Source organism: Cupressus sempervirens, chromosome 4, assembly GCF_028749045.1.
Source record: "Cupressus sempervirens isolate cs-2001-9-10 chromosome 4, ASM2874904v1, whole genome shotgun sequence".
NCBI lineage: Eukaryota > Viridiplantae > Streptophyta > Pinopsida > Cupressales > Cupressaceae > Cupressus > Cupressus sempervirens.
Window position 1 is genome coordinate 912,889,636 of NC_143121.1, and position 23,028 is coordinate 912,912,663.

Below are 23,028 nucleotides of genomic sequence, written 5' to 3' on the forward strand. Positions count from 1 at the left end.
TTGAGGAAACTTCTGCAACTTTAATTTATTTACCATCTCATATGAAATTCAATTTTTCAATCAGAACTTGGTGTTGAGTATTGAGAATTGGTTTTTTTTAGCATTTGTTATTTGTTTATATATTACAAATCATTATTCAGCAGAATCTCAACAAAAAGGGAACAAGCTCAAAACCACACAAAAATCAGAAAAAACCCTAAACTCGGAGAAATTAGAAATTCTTCAAACACTGGTCAAAGTCAAATTTGAAAAAAAAAACCATAAAAATCAGGATTGGGAAATAACCATCCGGGAGTTGGCCATTACAAACACTTTGCATGCAAGGTTTCATTTCTGATATCCAGGTTCTTGTTTTGTTTTATATGTTTGTTTTGAAAGTCAAATAATGAGAGCTCATGCACAAATGAAAGAGCAAGATATGCATAAAACATAAGCAACAAATTTCTTCATGAAAGATCACTTTATTAGCCTCAAATCATGTCTGATATTTGTCTGATTAAGTTACAACAGCAACTGATTACTTCAGATTTGAGGTTTATTACATTTCACAATGAATCCTTACATACCCAGAATCAAGGATGGAAGCCCCACAACTCGTATATGATATAGTTGCCTCAAAGGATGTCCATAAAACCTAATAACAGTAGCAAATGTTTTCAAAAGTTCTATTCTGTAAATCATTGTCCTCCAAACCCTAGTTGTACCTTGCTCAACACTTCAAGAATATGGAAACCTTTGTGCCGAAATTTCATAAAATATTCCATCTATGATAAAAATATGATTCCACCTAAATGGCTTCCAAATTTTAATCGTAATCAAGTCGTCCTAATTGAAAAAAATATTAAATAAGAAAATAACAAACCCTAGCAGCTGTAGACCTGCAAATAAAGCTCCTTCTCAATGCCAAATACCTGCAATAAGCTCAATATGAATTCTGAAATGAATCCACCTAATAGGCTGAATGGATTTTCATCCACATAACCAAAAGCTTCAAGGGTTTCATCCTCAGATTACTTGTAAAAGAAAGTTAAAGCTCTCAAGCCTTAGATAAAAATTAAGCAAAACCAAGTATATCAAATGACTTCCTCAAATCCCCTTTTATAATCCTCCCATGAAGTTTCCAGAAACCTTTTTTTAAATTCCATTAATATTCATATTAACTTACAATCAGAAATAATAATAAAGTGACCCCTTATTTAATTTTAATTAACTTAAAGTCAATTTATGACTTAATTGTATATACACCTTATAACTTCCAACATTGACACCTATTTTCACAAAAGAATTTATTAAATTATTTATAACCTTATAACTCCCTATTGATGTGAGTTTTGTTCCACTGCAACATGCAGAATCAAATACTTAATGTTTCAAGGAGAAACACTAAACACTCAATCCTCTCTTAATATAAGGTCATCTCTCATGCTAAGCTTGCAAAGTAAAATCAAGAAATGACTTCAAGGTTCCTTCTTAATTGTGGACTTCACTCAGTTTTATAATGTCATGTGTTGGTTATCACAGAGGGACTTATGCTATTCATTCAATGGATATCAACTCTCCCACTTCTAAAGATTCACTGTAAAATGTGCAATGAAAATATGGTTTTGATTTTCCAATTTTCACTTCAATTCCAACTTAAATTTCTAACTTCTATTTCTACTCTACTATGAATGCAACGAATAATGGATGAACTTGGACTCTACTGGATGTAATCTCACCAGCAGCTCCACCCATCTGGTGCATGCTTCTAAGAAATACACAAATGATTTTCACATCAATATCCTCTCTCCAATCCCATCATCTAGATGCAACTCGATTGAAGTTAAGTGTTTTCATCAGCATACCACAGAAGGCACCCTTAACATTGGCAAGAGGCTAGTGGCCTGAATTTGTTCAAGTCAAACAAGAAGCCATCCAAAATAACTCCCATTCAACTAAACTAATTCAACATGAAAATAAATCTACTCCAAGTGAAAGATTGAGGAAACCATGCAACACTTCAAAGCAATAACAAGTAATCCACCATGAAGAACCAACAATGAATTATCAATTACTTTGACAAGTATTATAGCAACAACTTCATCAAATCTCTCCCTTAGCTACCCTACTCTACTCTAGCTCTCTACTACCTCTAACTTCTAAGCTAATCTCCTAAGCTCCTCCAATCTAACCTCTTACAAATGAGAAGGCCTTGGCCTTTTATAGTTGTTCAATTACAATGAAGGGCCAAGATCGATTCAAGATCAAGGGCCGAGATTTCCTCCCACAAACCCTAATTAGGGTTGCCAAATTTGCAACCAATTACAAGAAGGCACCCATTCATGGGCCAATAAGAAAATTACAATGGTTCTGATAGACAAAAGAAATATAGGACACTTGGCATGTTGTGACTAACTGTGCTTGAAGCTGAAATTTTTTAATTGGAGGCAAACAATTGCCACCTCATCATCCTTATCGTGTGCTTGGAGCCTTGGCCTATAGACTATCCCCAACATTTGTGATTTTCTACATCCTTTGAAATTTCCTCATGCAATCGACTTGCACCACTTGCATCTTCATGAAACCACGATCTTAATCTTTCTCGATTTTCCTTAGACATGTCCTCGTGTAGTTAGATCCACTGTGCTTTCTTGAATTTGCTCTTGATTTCGACTTGAGTTTGCAGGCTGATAGCTTGACCATGAATCCTTCTTTCTCACTTGACTCCTCAAACTTGAGCCTTTCCTTTTGGCATCCACTTGAAGTTTTGAGGCCTTGGCCATCACCTTGCCCTCTAGCTTATCCTTCTTGTAGGTGTGATGATGGAGGGTATGGGCACCACCAAAGCTATGTTTTTCCAAGATTTTCAAAGAATGAGTTTTCATCCACCCCTTCTTCTTGAATTCATCTTGCAAAACAAAGGAGAAAGCATTTAGTTCACGAAAAATCCGAGAAGTAAAATCACATCAATGAACAAGATTCATCCCATTTTGTATTAAAATTCATTTCTCTCGGGACTCTACCCATTCAATTGGTCTTGAAGTGATTCAAATTTCATGTTTAGATCATCCAAAGTTAAGCATCTTAGTGGTGATAACGCCCAGATTTTTTAATTTAATTGCAAAAATAAAATCACCGCCCTTGGAGCTAGGGTCACCTTAACACCATCAATCTTGAATTTTCACTTTTAGAAGGCAAAATAATTCCCGTTGAACAATTTTAGCACTTGGTAGTAGATGGCAAAGGACGGGGGAAATTTAGGAAGATCCAAAATTTCCACCAAAGGGAAGATTTCAAAAGATGCAAAAATTCCACCAAGGGGGAGATTTCGGAAGATGCAAAAATTCCACCAAGGGGGAGATTTCAAAAGATCCGAAATTTCCATCAAGACTTGGTGCTCTTCCTATTTCTTTATTCTAACGTTCCTCGGCAATTGCTACTCTATTCTGATCATGTTGTCTTCATGCCATAAACCAATTTTCTAATACATTAGAGGATGCTGAAACTTGGGAGACTCAATGTTGGGGAAATTTCGGAAGATGAAAAATTTCTACCAGTGGAAAATTCCAAACTTGCGAAATTTCCACCAAAGGAAAAATCCTTTGGAAAAAAGTCAATTTCTTCCCCTCACCATTCTAAAATGGCAAGCTTAAGTTACCACTAAATAAAGGCTCGAGTCTTGAGATTTTTGGGAGAAATGAGGAAGGGGGAGATTTTGGAAGATCCAAAATTTCCACCAAAGGGGAGATTTCGAAAGATGCGAAATCTCCACCAAGTCACCAAATGGGAGATTTCGAAAGATGTAAAATTTCCACCAAGGGGGAGATTTCGAAAGATCTGAAATTTCCACAAAAGGGGAGATTTTGGGAGATCCGAAATTTCCACCAAAGGGGGAGATTCTGGAAGATTTAAAATTTTCACAAAAGGGATGATTTTCAAAGATCCAGAATTTCCATCAAAACTTGGTTCTCTCACAAACTTCGTTTCCTTTTCCAACATAGAAACCCATCTCTCCCAAACCAAAAATATCACTTTCCTCTTGGACTTAGACCACGAAATTTTCTCTAAGTGGCATCAAAATACTTGCACAAACCCGAGACCGAAACCGCTTCCTATTGGGACAAAATTGCCTAAACTCATCCTGGACTTAAAAGACTTGAAAAAAAAAAGAAATGTTGCCAACCAAAACCATCTAAGACAACTACTCCTACTCGCTAAAGCGAAAAAAGGGTGTCCCCATTTGCAGTGAGGCGATGGTGTGAAAGCCACACAACACTCCCAAGGTGCCAAAATAAAGTCATTTTATGAAAATGACTATAATTCACTTTAACCCCTTTTATGTCATTATATCACAAAATGACATTTACTAAAATTAATATTATTAAACTTGTTTTAACATTAATAATTTAACTTAATTATTAAATCCTTGATGATTGCCAATATTAACTCATGGAAATAATTCATCCATTTTCTGGATATAGATATGATGCCAACTGACCACCTCAATGACTTACTATATAGGTATGAGAAAAACATCTAAGTGACTAAAAACAGCAAGTGTGAATCAGATTGTCCTGAATGATCTGTGTGAGGTGCACCACGTATAAAATAAGACACTGACTCAATAATACTGATATAAGCACCAAAATGTCAGCTAAAGAGCCACAGAGCACCCTGAAAATGGGCCCTAATCACCAATTTAACCAACAAGGACCACTGATAATAGGCTAATCTTTGAATATAATTGATGCTTATGAAAGTGCAAAAATGGGGGCATTACAAAATGTTATCCAAATAAAGAGATAATCAAGATAAATTAAAATACAAAAAATAAAAGGCAACATAGACACCTACCCATTTTGTATTAACGTTTTAGGCAATATAAATCTTGCTTTAGAGAACAGTCCAAGAAAATACACATGCAAAAATGCTTATTTCATATCATTTTAGCATTACATGAAGAAAAATATACCATACTCAACCATGAATACATAGCAATAACATGCATTATATCTGTAAAAAGCCAAAGTTCAACAATGTTTTTCTCTAAACATTACCCTTGTTATCAATTATAAAACACTTACAGTTAAACTGCCTGATTCTGTATTTTCAAATTCAATCAATCGCTTTGTCAATGTCGCCTCACAAATATGCACAATACTGACCTGCAGACGCTCAGATAACATTGATTTTTTGAGTGAGGAGAGTATAAGCTACATCTAAATTGACTGAACACCTACATATACTGAACAAATATTACAACCCTGGTATTTTACTTGTACACTTGATTTATAACATGGGATTTCCTCTCCTTCAAAAAGGTAAATGCCATTAACTTTTCTTTATTGCATTATGCAGTTTTATCTCAAAAAATATTCTGAAAAAGTGAAGTATTGTCCTAAATGCATCAATCCTGTTTGGTCATAAGTATAGAAGAACTGTCACTAAGTTACAAAACACATTGGGATTTAGTCCAAATAATTGTTTTATGACAAATAAACAAATAAATAAATACAACAAAGAAGCCTTAGAATATGGTCATGGCAGATATTTTCAACTTCTTAGACATATACCCCACCCTTATTAAGTTTCCTTGAACATTTGCTTCCCAGACAAAATCTCATCTAATTGCACAATTCAATCTACAAATAGTTAGGAAATATATATGTGACAGTAAGGGAATACTAAGAGATACACAACTGCAAAGGAAGTTGCCAAATGTACTATCAAAGAAAAATATTCCCCAACTTAATGAAAGATAATCTAGGCTAAAAAAATAAAATTAAAAAATTCAAGTAAAAGTGAAAGAATTTAATACCCATCGAGCGATTACTGTAAAAAATGTGCACTGGCTAGTAAAAGCTTATGGAAAGACAATAGGAATGTAGCTAGTTGAGTTTAAATGTAGACATTAGATGCAATGGACAACAGTCCTTCGACACCTGCTTGATGGTTAGAGTTGGGAAACCTAGCTCTTCCTAGTATTAAAAGTAACAAGAAATTATCTAGTGCAAGCTATATCACCATTTTAAAAATAAAGATCAGAGAAGCAATAATGTTTGCACAATCATGATTATACCCATTGATTGTGAATCTTGGAGCTAGCCGATTTATTCCTGATTTGAGAAATAATTGTTGTCCCATTTTTCAATGACTTTTTGCATTTAAAATGCATTAAAATCATGCTTAAATCCCTTAAATGGCAAAAGAAACATGGAAAATTTGTTGTCAACTCACTCGGAAATAGGGCAGATCCCAAGACAGAATGGAAGTCTACGTCAAAACAGTGTACAAAAAGATTGTTTTTGTGTCCCTTAGTTTTCTTCCCAACCTTTGGAAAACCCTAAACAAAGAGCAGGAGGAGCAATGGTAGTTATCAACAGAATTTCAAAGGGCCTAAATCATCCTAAATTGTGGAGGTCATGAGAGACAGTGTTGAAGCACATGAATAATCTACTCTAGATTTTGGCTTCAATATGGCTCGAGTTCTGTACACCCTGCCCAATGGATTCTAATGCAAACATATACATAATTAAATCCTAAAGACTAGTTTGAAAATTAGAATTATCATGCACTACTATAGATGGAACTTTGAGGAAGGAGGAGCAAACACCTATAGCTACGTTGCAGGGTTTGGACACTACCAGCCAGGTTCGGGTCCGGATTTGTCACGGATCCTGATCCAGGCTGAGCCTGTGGCGGGTCCAGGCCAGATCCGCACAACAGACTGTAGATCCACACAGCATCCTACAGCATTGTCTGGAATACGACTTTAATCTATTAACTGAGATTTCACAGAGATATTGCTAGTCTTGGTTCCTAAATAATGGTAAATTAAATATTTTTAGCACTAGTAAGTTGTTCAACTCAACATAAATGCTAAGAGAAGCTGCTTAATACTTTCTGTATAAAAATGACCAAGTGTGTCAGAACTTGTATCAGCAATCAGGAAAAGTTTGATCATACACAACTCCACTAAGAACACATCAGTATCTTGTCCTCTAGTGTCAACAAACTCATACGACTAGAACTTATCTTGGACAGTAAATTCAGATTGGATTTCCAATCAAAGTGGTGAATTCTATGAGTATTTGGCTGTTAATAAAATCCCAGTTTATAACAATCATATCCAGCATTAAAGTTAGTCTTAGTAGTTTGTTTTGCATATTGTGCACAAAAAAAAACATAAAATCCAGAGTATTTGTACTGGGTAAATTACAATGTTCTTAGTGCATGACCATCTACTTTTCATGTTCAAAAGAAAACTACAAGATAGATTACCTCTCCTTTATAAATCCAATATCTCCACCTGAGTTTGTAAGTAGTGAAAAAACAAAAGTGAATTCCTTAGTTCTACATCAGTGAAATATAATGCACTCTCGATATAGATTGGGATTGTCTGCATTGTCTTTTATAATCCGGCATTATTATATATTTTCTTGTGTGTGTGTGTCTATATATATATATATATATATATATATATATATATATATATATATTCACGGAGCCCCCACGAACCCAAAAGGGAAAAAAGAACCTTGCCCAAACCCATGAACCCATACCCAAATCCGAACCCATCCCTAAACCCAAACCAACAACTTATCTATGAATTATAAGTAATAATCTTTTCATCCATAAACAATTTATAATTGATATCATAAAGTAGTTTTATAATTTAAATTATTACTGACTATTAATATATATATATATATATAATTAAAAGTAATAAAAATTTATAATATATATATGTTTCATTTTTCATATATAATTAATATACTCAAGTTCTAATTCATATACATGATTTTTAATTTGATATTATTATATTTAATTTTATTATTAACATTTGTCTCCACCTGTAATAGTAGCTGCAAACCAAAGTAACAAGAATCGGAATCGGCAAGGCCGAATCGAATCGTGAATCGGCCATGAATTGGAATCGAATTTAAAAAACCCTTGAAATTTAGTAACTTATTTAATAAACCCTTTATCACTGATTCGATTCACTGATTCACAAAAAATTGATTGGCTTGAATCAAATCACCGAATCGCATGAATCGTCATGGTTCTTGGAACTATGGCTAAAACTAATGGCTTGGTAATCGTTTACCTCAACTAAACAAATGTCTTTTGTTAAATTCTGCTTCAACTAAACAAATATCTTTGGTTGTGTTCTAATTTCTTCTCCATATTGAAAGGACTTACCAATTGCCATTATAGAAAACAAAGCATTGGAGTTGTGGAATATGATTTGATAAGCTTTCTCAAATATTGAACTGCACGAATAAAACTCCTTGCCTAAATCAGAATGAAAAATCTTGGATCACATCGCTTCAACTCTTACCAAATTCCTAACAATAGGTTGATTGGTTTCTGATAAATTTTGATGTCAGTTACTTCATAGACTTCACTAATATTTGATCTTAGATTACAACTATTTGCTGATGGCTCTCTTAAGAATTCTGTTCATTTTGGCCTTAGCTGCTTCATGGGCTTTGCTAATATTTGATCGCAGAATTTGACAACTATTTGCTGACTGCCCTCTTATAAAGTTAGCAAAATTTATTTTCTATAATTCATGGCTTAAAGTTTTCTTTATTTGCTCTCTATATCTCTATGCAACGGAAATGCCCTTAACCTTTAAAAACATAGTTTCTCTTTTTCTAATATTTTTAATGGTTTTTTGTTTGAAAATCTGATCATTTCCTGAGGTTTTTCCGATTTTTCCAAAAAGCCATACTTTGGGTTTGCCAATTTTTTCGCCAAACAATTTTTGCTATTGTGATAAAATCTCACCTACTATGAACAATGTGTGCTTGTAATTTACAATATTGACAATCTTTTCTATGGATTTCACATTCAAGATTAAAAAAAAATTTAATGTGTATCTTTCATAGTTACACCACCCTAGGGGACAAGGGGACACAAGAACGGGGGGACAAGTTTCTAGGACAGAGGGACAGAGGGGCCTAAATTTGGGGATGGTGGGGGGACGGCGGGGGGACAGTGGCGGGGGACAAGAGGGGGTGTGTATCTATTTATACATATGTTACTTTATAATGCTAGTTATGAAAAGATGTATTGCAATATAAGATATAAGGATGTAAAAGAGTAAATACTTGAACATTGGATTGAATTGGAACATCGAACATTGAGCACAAATAGTTGAATCAGCAAATAGTCAACATCAAGACGTCCCCCAACTAGGCGGAGGTGGCGAAATCTGGTGACTTTGTTAGGGATAGGGGAACGTTGTCCCCAAGTCCCCAATGCATCCAAGTCTCCGAGACGTGGGGCAAAAAGGTGGGGGGACGTGTCCCCATATTACTGTGGTATCTTTTCAAGTTTTATTACTGTAAAAGCTATGTTCCACCAAATTTCTGGGACATGGGGACGCATTTCAAGGATAGGATCTTTTGAGTGTATTTTTGGGGACTGTGAGGATGGCAAAGATGATAGATAAATAAATAGAAAATATTCAAATATTCATATGATAGCCTATGTAGATAAACTTTCATATATTTGTGAACAAGTTGTCCCAAACATAAACTAGCCATGGTACTCTTAAGGTTCTGGATATATATTCCAGTATTTGTATAAATACAAATTACAAACTATATGTACTTTCTCAGTTTCTTTTTTTTTGCATATGGAGGAGTTATTAAAGAAACAATTGCTTCATCTTGACCATGATGTCTATTATTTTTTTATTATTTTGTCATTTTGTTTTAGCATTGTGGAATATAATGGAATCTGAAGATTTCTTACAGTAAGTGTTGATGTTTTGGTAGCTTTAGTAGGAAAAACCTGTGAGATAAAAGAGAAAAAATATATATATATATATATAATTAAGTTTGTCATTATATTAATTATACTGATGAATAGACATGTGTCATGAAGGGACATGTCTCTTCTCTTGGTTTATTCTTCATACAAATACAAGAGGACGCTGCCATTTGGAGAGTGCATACCAATACATTAGGCAATGCTGTTATATTTGCCGTGATCCAAGAAACTAAATAGGTATCAGAGCCAGACTGCAAACATAAAAATGAAATAAGAGGGGCTCAAAAGGCATGAAATGATAGTCATCACTTGACTGAACCACATCGATGATATTATATACACTGGTCATGTATATTACAGTATAAGGAGAAAGTAATCTGCAGAGTTGGAAGAAGAAAACATTAACATCAGCCAACATATAATTGGAGAGCCGGTACCATCTCAACTGACAACAAATGAGAACAAGAAGATCTAATTAGCAATTTTATTAGACTTGTAAACTCTACTGGTATGCAGTTGCATCAAGTTACACCAACAGTTGTTGGAACCTAAGCAGAAAAATATGTGGGGAATAGATTGATTGAACCAACTGAAAGAGTTACTCCTCACTCAAAAGAACAATTAGAGGTTCCAGTTTTGATTTAGGATCACAATATGCATAAATAGGAGTTTGCATATTACATAAATTGGCTCAAAGCTAATATAATTATAGGCTCGTAACAGCAGGTTTGAAATACGTAAGACATTATAAAATGATGAAGAACAGTGAAAGGATTTATATTGGAGATACAACAGCAAGGGAAGACAGTTCAACCTATCGGGTTCTAATACCTCTATTGCTACTATCAATAAATTTTCTTCTCGTAAATGTCGGGCTAGCAAGAAAACTAGGAGTCTTATATGAAGTTGTTAAATAAGACAAAAATAATCTCGGTGCCTTTAAAGAACAAATATTGAGATTATAAATTATTGGGCTTGAGCAAATAGAGCAGGCACCTTCAATCAGTCTAAACAAATGATAGGTAAAAATTTAATCATTTTCGAAAAACTGTTAACTTTGAGATAAGTCATGTTATGTGCCATGGTTGAAATGTTTAAGGTGAACTTGAAGATTAGTTGGAACTGGCTCCAAATTATACAAGGTTGATCCTCAAAATGGTTGCTGCCTCCATTGCTCTACTTCTGCTTCTGCTCTTGCGATCTATGGGGGTCTCTCTGATTCAGAAGTTAAGTGGAAACTTGCAAGCATAGTGTGAAATTAAATTAAAATATGAAAAACAGAGGAAGAGGTGAAATGGTGAGGAAGATATGCATAGTGGCACACTCGAACATGGAAAGATGATATTGACAGATCATATGATTGCCAGAGCAGCGAGTGGGCTGGTCTCAGAGAGGTAGGAGGGCATGGTTTACTTTCTTGATTATCTTGATAATGAGAACCAGCACACCATCATCATGAAGAGCTCCTCTGTCACTCTGTGTTATGGAGGTCACAATATCAATCTCATTGACTCACCTGGTCACATTGATTTCTGTAGAGAAGTTTCCACAGCTGCTTGCCTTAGCAATGCTACCCTTGAAGTCTTGCAGTTTGTGATTTCTCAGACCAAGGTCCATTGAATAAGACTAGGACAATATAATGTTATCATTCATAAAACATATAAACAATAAAAGGCAAAGTATTGTTAACAAGACTTTATAATATATTGGGCATGACCTATATGAATGTAACTTGTAATTAATAGGTCTAATCCTATTCTTAGTGCAAAAACCAAAAGGCCGATTGAAGGTCTATTTAACAGGTGTTGATTCATATATGTGCAAGGTCATTCTTGCATCAATAGAAAATGAATATTGCGAAGTACAAAGTATGTAGTGTGATCAGAGGTGATGATAAGAGTTTATCATCTATGGCTGGGAAGGCAACAAATCTGATGGTTTGCCTATGGTTAGTGAGCACTACCATAAAATTAACATGCTATTAGAGTGGGTCTAGTAAAGATCCTCAATCACAATAGAAAAATCAGAATTTAACTAATGTGAGAAATGAGGGATTCTTATGAGAATGTCTAACTGAAGAGCCTTGGAGGATGCTTTGGTGTTCACATTTTCCACTCTCTCCCGACACTATAATTTTGTGATGGCGAAAGACCTTTGGTGATTGTGAGAAAATTTAGGCAATAAAGAGATGCTTATAGGACAGATTGAGAAGCAATGCAGTGATGAGAGATTTCATGCAAAGTAATGCAAGCTATATAAATGAACATGGGGACATTGCTTGCACCATGGAACTGAATTTGTGGCACCTAAGTTCATTAAAGAGAAAGAACCTATATAGGTTGTCGTTGCGGATATCAGTCGTGGGAAGTCTGACCCGTTGATGAGACCTGGAGTTGCTACAAGCATGAAGTATCTGTGCACTAGAGGCACTTGGAGTAGGTGTTGGACGTGAAGCTGTCTTGGTGGATGCATGGAGAGCTTGGGAGGAGTTGATCATCCAGTTGAAGGCAGTATAGCGACACTTGGCTCAGGGTACCCTGGAGTTGGAAGCAGAGAAAGCAACACGGGTGGCTATCAAGGTCAGCTTGATTAAGGGACAATCTTGTGTTAGCAGAGGCTATAGATGCATATGGGTTGGAGACCAGTTTGGTGCAAGCATAGAACGAATGTGAAAGTGATGTCACAGAAGCAAATTTATCTTGTTGTAGTTAGTCAGTTAATGTATTTTGTTTTGTAATTGTCGTCTGGAGACGACTTTTTCTTTTGGGGGGAATGATGTTGTAGGTAAATATTGTGTAGCCGACGGGTCTCGTCAGGAAGGTTCTTGTTATGTAGCCGACGGGTCCCTTCGGGAAGGTTCTTGTTATGTAGCTGACGAACCCCTTCGGGAAGGTTCTTCGGAAAGTATTTATACACCCTTCGGGATTATTGTAAATCATCATTCAAGCATAATGTAATGTCTTTGGCATATGCGAATAATATAAGGAGTTATGTTGTTCGTATCTATTGTTTGTATGCATTAATCCATTTACCCAGTACAGTAAAACAGAAATGACATTTAGAGGAAGACTATTAAGCTACAGAAATCAGATTTAGAAGGAGCTTGAGTGACAAATGTAGAATGGCAAATCCTTGGAGAGGGACAACAAGATTGTGTAGCAGTGTAACTAAAAGAGCTCATTGTTCAACAAACATTGGAGCCAATTTCCTAGTATGTGTTAATCAAAGCTATGAGAATGTTCTCTATGTTAAGAGATTCAAACGATCTTTTATGTGTTGTTAATGAGTCTTTTTCCATGAGGGAGAAGTTCAAGGTACAATCCCCCTTGTTAATGAGTTCTTTTCTGAGAGGGAGAAGTTTTAAGGTGCAATCCTTGTTAATGCATTCTTCTTTGTTTGAGAAGTTTGAGGTGCAAGCCCTCGTAAATGCATTCTTCTCTAGGAGAAGCTTGAGGTGCAAGCCCTCGTAAATGCATTTTTCTCTAGGAGAAGCTTGAGTTGCAAATCCTCGATAATGCATTCTTCCCTAGGAGAAGCTTGAGGCACAAGCCCTTGTCAATGCATTCTCTGCAAGTAGGTATGGTGGAGCCACCCTCTATGCGTAGGCATGGTAGAGATGCATTCTTCTCTAGAAGAAGTATGAGGTGAAAACCCTCATTCGACCCTATGCACGTAGGTATGGTGGATACACCCTATACGTGTAGGCATGGTGGAGATGCATTCTTCTTTGGGAGAAATCTGAGGTGAAAGCCCTCATTCCACCCTTTGCAAGTAGGTACATTGGATCCACCCTTGCGAGTAGACATGGTGGAGATGCGTTCTTCTTTGAGAGAAGTATGAGGTGAAAGCCCTAATTCCACCCTTTGCAAGTAGGCATGGTGGAGATGCATTCTTCTATGGGAGAATGAAAGTTCTCATTCCACCCTTTGCAAGTAGGCATAGAGAAGTTTGAGGTGAAAGCCCCCATTCTACCCTCTGCCAACAAGTATGGTGGATCCACAATTTGCAAGTAGGCATGGTGGATGTCATGGATGAAATTTCATGATGTAGCACTTTTGTTTATTCGTCCTCTAGGAGTAACCATGGTGAACGTCATCACATTTCTATGATGAGCACTTGTGTTTCCATTCAAGGAAGTAGCCATGATGGACCCACTCTCCAGGAGTAGCAATGGTGTTTATGTTCACTTGTATTTTCATGGCAGGAGAAGTCTGAGGCAAAATTCCTCATTCCACCCTCTACATAGGTATGGTGGATCCACCCCTTGCGAGTAGGCATGGTGGATGCTATGGAAGAGATTCCATGATGTAGCACTTTTGTTTGTTCATCCTTTGGGAATAGCCACATGGTTATGTTCACTTGCATTTTCAAAAAGGAAGAAGTCTGAGATGAAAGCCCTCATTCCACCCTTTGTGAGTCAGTATGGTGGATCCGCCCTTTGCGAGTAGGCATAGTGAATGTTATGGAAGAAATTCCATGATGTGGCACTTTTGTTTATTCATCCTCTGGGAGTAGCCATGGTGAACACCGCCACTTTTTTGTGATGAGCACTTGTGTTTCCATTCATGGCAATAGTCATGATGAATCCACCCTCTGGGATTAGCCTTGGTGGTTAAGTTCACTTGCATTTTCATGGGAATAGCCATGATGGTTGTCACTATGCATCTCGGGTATTGAAGGAATCCTACCTAGCTAAAGGGGATTGATGTGTAGTTAGATCAGATCCATTTTGGAGCTGACCTACTACACCTAATAGCTAATTGGCATGTCCGCCTTCATCGTGTTATTGATAAGCTTTGTCATTTCAATTCATAATTGGGTCTGGCCCTATTAAGATGATTCATGTAATTTGCAATTATGCAATTGGGCAAGTCCTATTATATTGGGCAAGACCTATATGAATGTAACTTGTAATTAATAGGTTTGACCCTGATCTTTTTGCCAAAACCACAAGGTCGACTTGAGGTCTATTAAAAGGCGTTGACTCATATACACAAGGTCATTCTTGCATTAATAAAAAATGAGTTATGCAATGTAATAAATATGTAGTGTGCTCATGTGTGATGATAACAGCTTATCATCTATGGTTAGGAAGGCAACAAATCTGATAGTTTGCGTGTGGTTAACGAGCACTACCATAAAATTAATAATTGTTGCCAAACCTCAACACCTAGGCAGTAACAAAGAAGTCAAAAGTCGGCCATATCAAAAGACTGGTAGAGATTTTGTTTGATAACCTGAATCAACGATTCAAAACAGCCTGTGATAATCACTGGCAGTAGTCTTTACATATAAATTTAAGTCCGAAGGACTCTTCTAGAAACCCTGGTTTGTGAGGTACTTAACAATTTTTATGTACCATAGTCAAGGAAACTATTTGAGGACACAGGGTGCTTTCACCAATTTGAGTAACTATTGTTCTTTATCAGCAACCTTGAATACAAGAAGTTGCGTCATGTGCACTTCTTGTAATTCACCATTCAAGAACACACTATTGACATCCATTTGATGGACCTTCCACTCACATTGTGCTAGCATGGCGACGACTAATCTAATGGTGCTCATTTTTCTAGTGGAAGAAAACGTTTCTTCATAGTCAATTCCTTCCCGCTAAGAGAAGCTTTCGGCAACAAGAAAAACCTTGTACTTATCTAAAGCACCATCAACTTTGTAATAAACTTTGTAGGCTCATTTGCAACCACTGGTCCTCTTCCCTAAAGGAAGATCTGAGAGAACCCAAGTGTTATTTTTTAAGAATCTATGATGCTCAATCTACATAGATTCTTCTCACTCAAATATTCCTTTTGCATTCATATATGTTTGAGGTTCACACAATGTGAATGTTGGCAATAAGAGAAAACTTTACCTAGTTAGAAGGTTTGCTCTCTTTTTTAGCAGCTCTACCCTTAATGAGATCATTGTCATAAAGATCACCAATCGTCTTAGCCCACCGTTTAGGCCAAAAAGAAATGTTAACATTTGAAGCAGGAAATGCAAGGAGTTCATCATCAGCAAAGAGAATGTCAAATGAATCGTGAGCAAAACCAGGTGATGTGGTTGCATGTCTACGTGAACTAGTTGGAGAAGGAACTGGAAGAGAGGCAACAAGAGTAATATGTGGAGCCTTCTTAGTTGAAGCCTTCCCATCATATGACCTAATGGGAGACAGATATCCAAGACTTTGGCTTGAAGAAATTGATCCTTTGAATCCATAATTGGAGAGAGCTGAAATGGCCTTCATTCCTCATCAAAGATCACATCACGACTAAAGATGAGGCAATTAGTCTCCATATCAACTAGGCAATAGGCTTTGTGATTATCACTATAGCTAGTTAGCATGAGTTTCTAGCTCTTGGCATCTAACTTTGTTTGTTTACCATCACGGATTCAAACAAATGCGGTGGAGCCAAAAGCTTTGAGATGATTGTTATGGCTTGACCAAGCCTCTTTTGGAGTCTCCTTCTTGACAACCATTGTATAGAATGGTTGAGAAGATAAACATCAACGAAAACTATGGACTGAGTTTCTTGATCAATGATATTGCATTAATGTGAACAGATGGTGACATCAAGCTGAGAATGTCTCAAAATTTGATTAGCAGAGAGATGATTTACATGCCTAGAATATAGTATACATCAAGGAAAATTGGTTTCCTTCCTCTAAATTGAATCTAGATATTGCCTCTTCCTACAACGATGTACTCTTGTCCTCCAAAGAAAACTAAATCTGAGAAAGGTTGGAAGTTTGTAAGCTAATCTCGGCGATGAGTGAAGTGGCAGGAGGCATTTGAATAAATATACCAAGTAGAGGATTTTACATGATTTGCAGGTCTTTTAGCTATGAAGACGTAAAAGGTAGATTCACCTGGCTTAGTGTTCTCTACAACATACACTTGAGATTGTGAACTAGATTGCTTGGCTTGTGTCATGTCCGCTTCTCCGCACTAGTGTTATGGCGCCAGGTCAATCTATCTCCACATCCGGATAGATTAACGACATTAACTATCAAGATGCCTACCAGTCACATCGGAAATTTTATCTTACGTACATCATTTATTATATTAAAGTGTGTGGATAAAGTTACTTTATGTTATAAGTCATTTACTTATAAAGTGACTTACGTGACTACAGGACGAAATTGTTGTTTTATCCCACATCCCTTATTTCAACATCTTTCCCTCACTTTGAGGTTATAAATAAGGGACCTTGTCTTGGGATTTACACACAAGAATATATGAACTCAAATATACTGAAGTTCTGGTTGCTTTGAAGTGACTGGCAAACTCTGAGGACGAAATCCCTCAAGTTGTTTGAGGAAGTTGGACGTCACCCCAATCCTTCCTCTTGGAAAACAAACAACACCAAGCAGAAATCGGCAAAGAGAATATGAAGCAAGTGGAAGTAAGTACAATCAAGTTGCATGTAGGGTTGAGATTTTAAGGTCTTCATTTGTATTCCTAGCGTCTGCATTTAAATCTTGCCAATTAAGTAGGATAGCATTGTGTACTAACAGCTAGCATAGTGTCGTTGAGATTCATATTGGAAATCACCACACACCCTACAAGTTATACATCTCAGGTTTGCAGAATGGAAAACGACATTGATATCACAGACTTCTCATTCCCATGTCCAATACTGAAGCCGCGGTCTATTGCTAATAACTCACGTTGGAGATTACAGGTCACCCAGGGTAATGCAGAAGTTGGGCATTTGGATAGAGTGTTGTAGGTTATACGCAAGGGTAGATAACAGATTTCCAGAAGTAGTGGGTGTTCATCTGAACCACCTCCTTTAGGTCAGCTCACGGGTTGTTTTTCCACGCGGGTCGGGCACCATTCCCAGATCACGTCCAAGTCCCAATTATTGCAGACAATTGGATTGTTCTATTTACACGGGTTTTCTTTGCAGTTCCAGTCGGGTGGTGTGACCAATGTTTTGGATAGAGGTGTAGTTAGTTGCGGATTCTAAGATCTCAGTGGTATTCATCATACACGGGTCTATACCATCTCATTCCCATTGTAATGGTCATTTCTTTCTACTGGTTATACTTGACTGAATTCCAGAGTTTATATTGTAGACTGAATCAATTGATTGTTCTTGGAGTATTAAATTATATGTTGAATGAACGTGTGAACTGGTTATGGTCAATTTAAATTGAATACATTATCACTTTGTTTGATATATTCTGGCATGAATCTTCGATTGATCGTAAGAAGCTGAAAAACAACACATAATTTATCCAGTGCTGGTTATAGTCTAACTATTTGACGAAATTCCCTTCAGTGTTGTGCAATTTTCTTCTTTTTTTCTGGCTCAAATACAGCAGTGAATATTACAGCTTGAGCAACTAAGCATTTAAATAACTCCAACTTTATATGACCAAACTTATGGCAATAGTCGCACTAAACATTTTTCTTCTTTCGGCCTTCTGGTGAATGAGCAGAAGGGTTTTGCTAAGAAGACTAGGAGAATTGATAGTGGCATGTGGATTTAGCTAAGAATGCTTGACTGTGAGACGATGAGTTGGTACCATTGCCAAATTGTTGTTTCTAGTGATCTTTTTGTAGAAGAGTTATACAAAGTTCGGAAAAAGAAATATTAGAATGAGTGGAAGCAATCTTGAGAGCATCAACAAAGTGCTCACAGGAAGATGGAAGACTCTTTTGAGTGATTACCACCATGTCTTCCATTTTGCTCAAATGGCTTCAAACTGATCATGAATATCCTTGATTTTATTAAGATGCTCCTAAAGGGATACTTCATCATCCATCATAATCGAGAAGAAAATGTTCTTCAAAAAGAATGCAAGACTGTTTTCTGAGGTTTCATTCAAACCTTTTAGATGGCTCCAAGTTTTTGTAGTTGTTGACCAGAAGAAAACTGTGGGAATCAACTAGCAATTACACGAAGTTTGATGAGCATAACACCTTAATTATGGTCATTACATTTATCTTGCTTTGTGTCTGCTTCCTTGAGACATGTAGTCGTGTGTAACACAATTTTGTCAAGACACTTGTTCTCAATGATTGCCATCATATAATGCTTCCAAGTATTGTAGTTCTTGCTATTGAATTTTTTATTGCCTTCCAACAGAATGTTGGTCAAAGATGTCATTACACAGTTTTGAGGCACGAAAAGTGAGAAAACTAGATGGTTGAATGCACAAATTTGAATGTGTTGTTCACAAATGATGGAATAGACAACTAAAGACAACCCAATCAAGGTCTTAAGAAACCCATCAAGAATCTGTAATCACACATAATCAACTGGCACAAAATTCAAGCCACAAAGAACATGACACCCAAAAAAATCTTAAGGCAACCTAGGTGACATCTTGAAAAGCCCACCAAGAATAATATAAGGAAAACTTGAAGCCAACAAACAATCTCGGCAAAATAAAACAAACCCTAGTTAGTTGTGGATGAACTGCTTTGCAAACAATCCAACTATCAGAGAAATGCAAAAATGCAAGAAAAATAATATTATTTAGTCTCATATCTTGTCTACAAAAACCCAAACAGTGTAATGGTCAAAATTACTTGGCACAGGTTGTGTGCAAGAGAAAAACAATCGTGTCCCAAGGGCAGAGAAATCAAGCTAGGAACAAGCAAAGAGAATGACAAAGGAAAAGACAAACTATGCCAAACCCGTCGAAAGAAGTCGTCCAATGGTAAAAAATAAGCCAAAAAAGGGCAAAACAATGCAGATTATAAAAACATGTGAGTTAGAAGAAAAAAGGGTACGGGTCATCATGGGTAGAAAACACTAATTGTCCAAGCCAAAGAGGAAGCACAAGTTGTAGAGAAAGAGCGCCAAGAAGGGTGTTGTGAACAAAACACAGGATGAAAATCCACAAAGGGAATCTCGTCACTACAAAAAAAAAATCCACAAAAGATGATTTCTAAAGCACACCCGACTTGCAGGGGAAAACCTGCGGATTTAGAGGAAATAAACCCAGGAGTTGCAAAATAAAACCAAGGGGTAAAAAAATTTAAATGAATAAATTTCATAAAGAAATTATATCTTTTTCTAAATTAAATTGAATAACTTAGCTTTGATATCATATTACACAAGTAAATGGTAAAATAATTGAATGAATTATTAGCAAAGAATGAATTGTTCTTATAGAGTTTGAAATCAAGATGTTTCTAAAAAGAAACATACAAATAATAGAACGAATCTACTATAAAAGATATTTACAATATCTAGGAGTGATCGTTAAAAATTAAAATAGAATAACATAGGAGATATTATTTTAATAGATTTTATGCATTGTAAAGCTATTAAATAAGTAGATCTTAAAAAAGAAATCAGAGCTCTAGGCATCTATAACACATTAAGTCATTGTCCACTGAACTGAAACTTCAATTCAGATTCATATCCACACACAAATTCTTATACAAAAAAGTCTCAGATGTTTATCTCAGCCAGTATTTACAAATCAAGGAAATTAAAATACCTGCCATAAAGATGCATTTAATGCGCATCCTACAAATCAACGTACTGGCGCACAAAATCAATGTACCAATAAATCATAAAAAGAGAGAAAACAAGATAAGCAAGAATTCAGGAAAAGAAAATATTCTGAATAGAAACTCAAGCAGTTTGTAATATATTACAGTTTGAATTTCAATTGCTGTTTTTTAAAATAAATTTGTCCTTTGGAGAAGACAATATCAGAATATAGAAAAACAGAGTTAAATGATGCTGACACTATGTAAAGAACCTAAAAACTCTATTTCACTATTGAAAAGAAACAAAGCGCAAGCCTATTTAAACATACACCACCCCAAATGTTTTTTATGTAATGAAATAACTATAATAATGTTGACTTACAACATCTGCTTTAGTGCATCCAAAGCCATGTGAGAGGGCGGATATGTACAATGCTGCACCACACAAGCCACTTGGTTTTCTCCCAGTCTAAGGATTGTAGGATGTTCACAACCAAGATCAAAAAAAATGTCAAAAAGAGGCAGTGAGTAAGAATCTTAAAAAGCATTTTAAGACAAAAAAGTGTTACCTGCATCCAATTACGCTTCATACTTGATAGAATTCTCAAGGCAGTGTTCGATATAGCATGATATTGCTTCGTTGATGTTGTTCTGCCAAGTAAGCCTGTAAAATACAAGTTCATATAATTGGTGAATTACAGTCACTTGGAATTTATAAAACCGGAATACAAAAAGCAACGTGCAAGAAATATTTTTTCCTTTTTTTAAGCATTTTAATTTGGAAGTTTTGGTGCAACATAAAATACAAACAGCATATGAGAGGAAACCTTTCTTCAAATGGAAAGGCAAGCTCCCTTTGACAACATATATAAATCGAAAACCTGAGAACCTTAGGACAAAATCTCTAGCTTCTTTTTACAATAAATACAACTTAATTCTAGGATGTTGAACTAATTGTAAAACTAGAAAAAGCACAAGGTTTGATAGATTTTTTTCCCTCAAGAAGTGAGATTTTTATGTCAATTTACGAAAAAAACTAACTACGGCAACAAATAAAAGATCCTTGTTTCTAGCTAAAAACAAAGACCAAAAAAGTGTGGTACAACACAAGGATCAAATAGATTTAACAAAAGATGCACACAAGATTATGCAAACCGTATGAAAAAAACTGCATGCCCACAATTTTTCAAGGAATGCAATTTTGTTTAGATAAACAACAAATCCATGAGATCGTGAAAGGCTTGAACAATAATTTTGGCAGCAAAATAGGCATACCAGATTAAATTTATAAAAATTTAAGTGCAGACCACTTATTTATAAGCATCTACAAAGTTCAATATTTTTTAAACTGTGGAGTCACCATAAAGGTTCGATGATTGGGACAAAAAATCCCCTTTGTTTTTCAGGCATATTTTATTAAGATAATATCTTTAATATCTTTATTAAGATATTATCTCCTTAGTTAAATACTTTCTATAATGGTCAACTACTTGTCTGTAGTCCGTCTTTCAGTCTAGATAGGAATGTTTCCTATTCTATCTCTTTTGTCTTCAGTCCAAATAGGAATGTTTCCTATCCTATCTTCAATTTTGTTTCTAATTTCATCTTCAGTCTACATTGTTTCTAAAAGAAACAACATCCATGTAATTCTTTCTAAGGAACACATTTCTTCCTCTGTTAAAAAAATCAATCATCCAGAAATACATTAATCTGCCAATTCTTGAATCTTGTAACATGGTATCAGAGCTAATACTTAAATTTCTTCGGAAAAAATTATAATTTCTTCTTCAAATTATTTGTTTAAATTTTTTCATAAATTTTTCAGTTTATTTCTCTAAAAACCCGCATAGGGTTTTCTGTCTAGAGAAATCCGAATCAAATCACAATCTCAAGCTAGGGTTTCTGAGACTGAGTTTCGAGCAGCACACGTTTACGTGTTTCAAACTTATCAACAAATCGTGGATTCAAGACTAGAAAATTGCATTTTTCCTTGGAGTCTATTTTTCGTGTGCAAAATCATGCTTTCTGGCAATGATTTCTTCCTCGAAAACCGTGGTTTCTCCCTATGGATGGTCGGCCTGAGTCTGCAATTGAAAGGCGTCATCAAACGGCTCGTGTTTTTTTTTAGATGGCTCTACAAACAGCTCATGTTTTCCTGAGATCACGGGCAGCATTTTTAAGGGAGAAAACTCAATTTGTTTTACAAACATCTCCTTGTTTTGGATGGTCGGCCTGAGTCTGCAAGTGAAAGGCGTCATCAAACGGCTCGTGTTTTTTTTTAGATGGCTCTACAAACAGCTCATGTTTTCCTGAGATCACGGGTAGCATTTTTAAGGGAGAAAACTCAATTTGTTTTGCAAACATCTCCTTGCCTCTGCGGTCTCAGACAAAAATATGCTAATCAGAATCAAACAATTTTTTGGACTAAAAATACCATTTTTTGCCTTTTTTGACCTCCATGGCCGCCGACTGGATTTTCTGCTCGAAACCCTAATTTTTGGGGTCGGAAAAAATTTTTGATTGCAGAATCTTGGTGGGTTTTTTGAGAGCTCAACTAGGTTGTCACCCGTTTTTTCTAAGTGCCTAGTTTTTTGTGCCTCAATTTTTGAGCCAGCAGATCCAAAAACCGACAAGCAGTCGCAAGTTAAACTATGCAGCGCTAAAACATGAAACATATTTTATCTCCATTGAAATATGAGTACAACAATCAATAGTGATGATATTCTCTGTGCATGAATTCAACAATTGGTAGCACTATACTAAGTCAAACGATGATTTTTAGAAGTCATCAAGTGATTGAATTGAAACTATCC

At 35.9% G+C, this 23,028-nt stretch overlaps 1 protein-coding gene across 1 annotated transcript in view; it reads right to left on the reverse strand.

The window, feature by feature from the left end:
• The window catches only part of LOC149564370 (Cyclin/Brf1-like TBP-binding protein), a 272,701-nt gene that overhangs the window by 133,377 nt on the left and 116,296 nt on the right, over positions 1–23,028 (reverse strand). The window contains exons 9-11 of the mRNA XM_089827430.1: positions 20,785–20,879; positions 20,598–20,684; positions 5,064–5,144 (exon numbers count right to left, since the gene is read on the reverse strand). Of these exons, the coding sequence (XP_089683556.1) occupies positions 5,064–5,144; positions 20,598–20,684; positions 20,785–20,879 (263 nt within the window). The remainder of the gene's footprint in view (positions 1–5,063; positions 5,145–20,597; positions 20,685–20,784; positions 20,880–23,028) is intronic.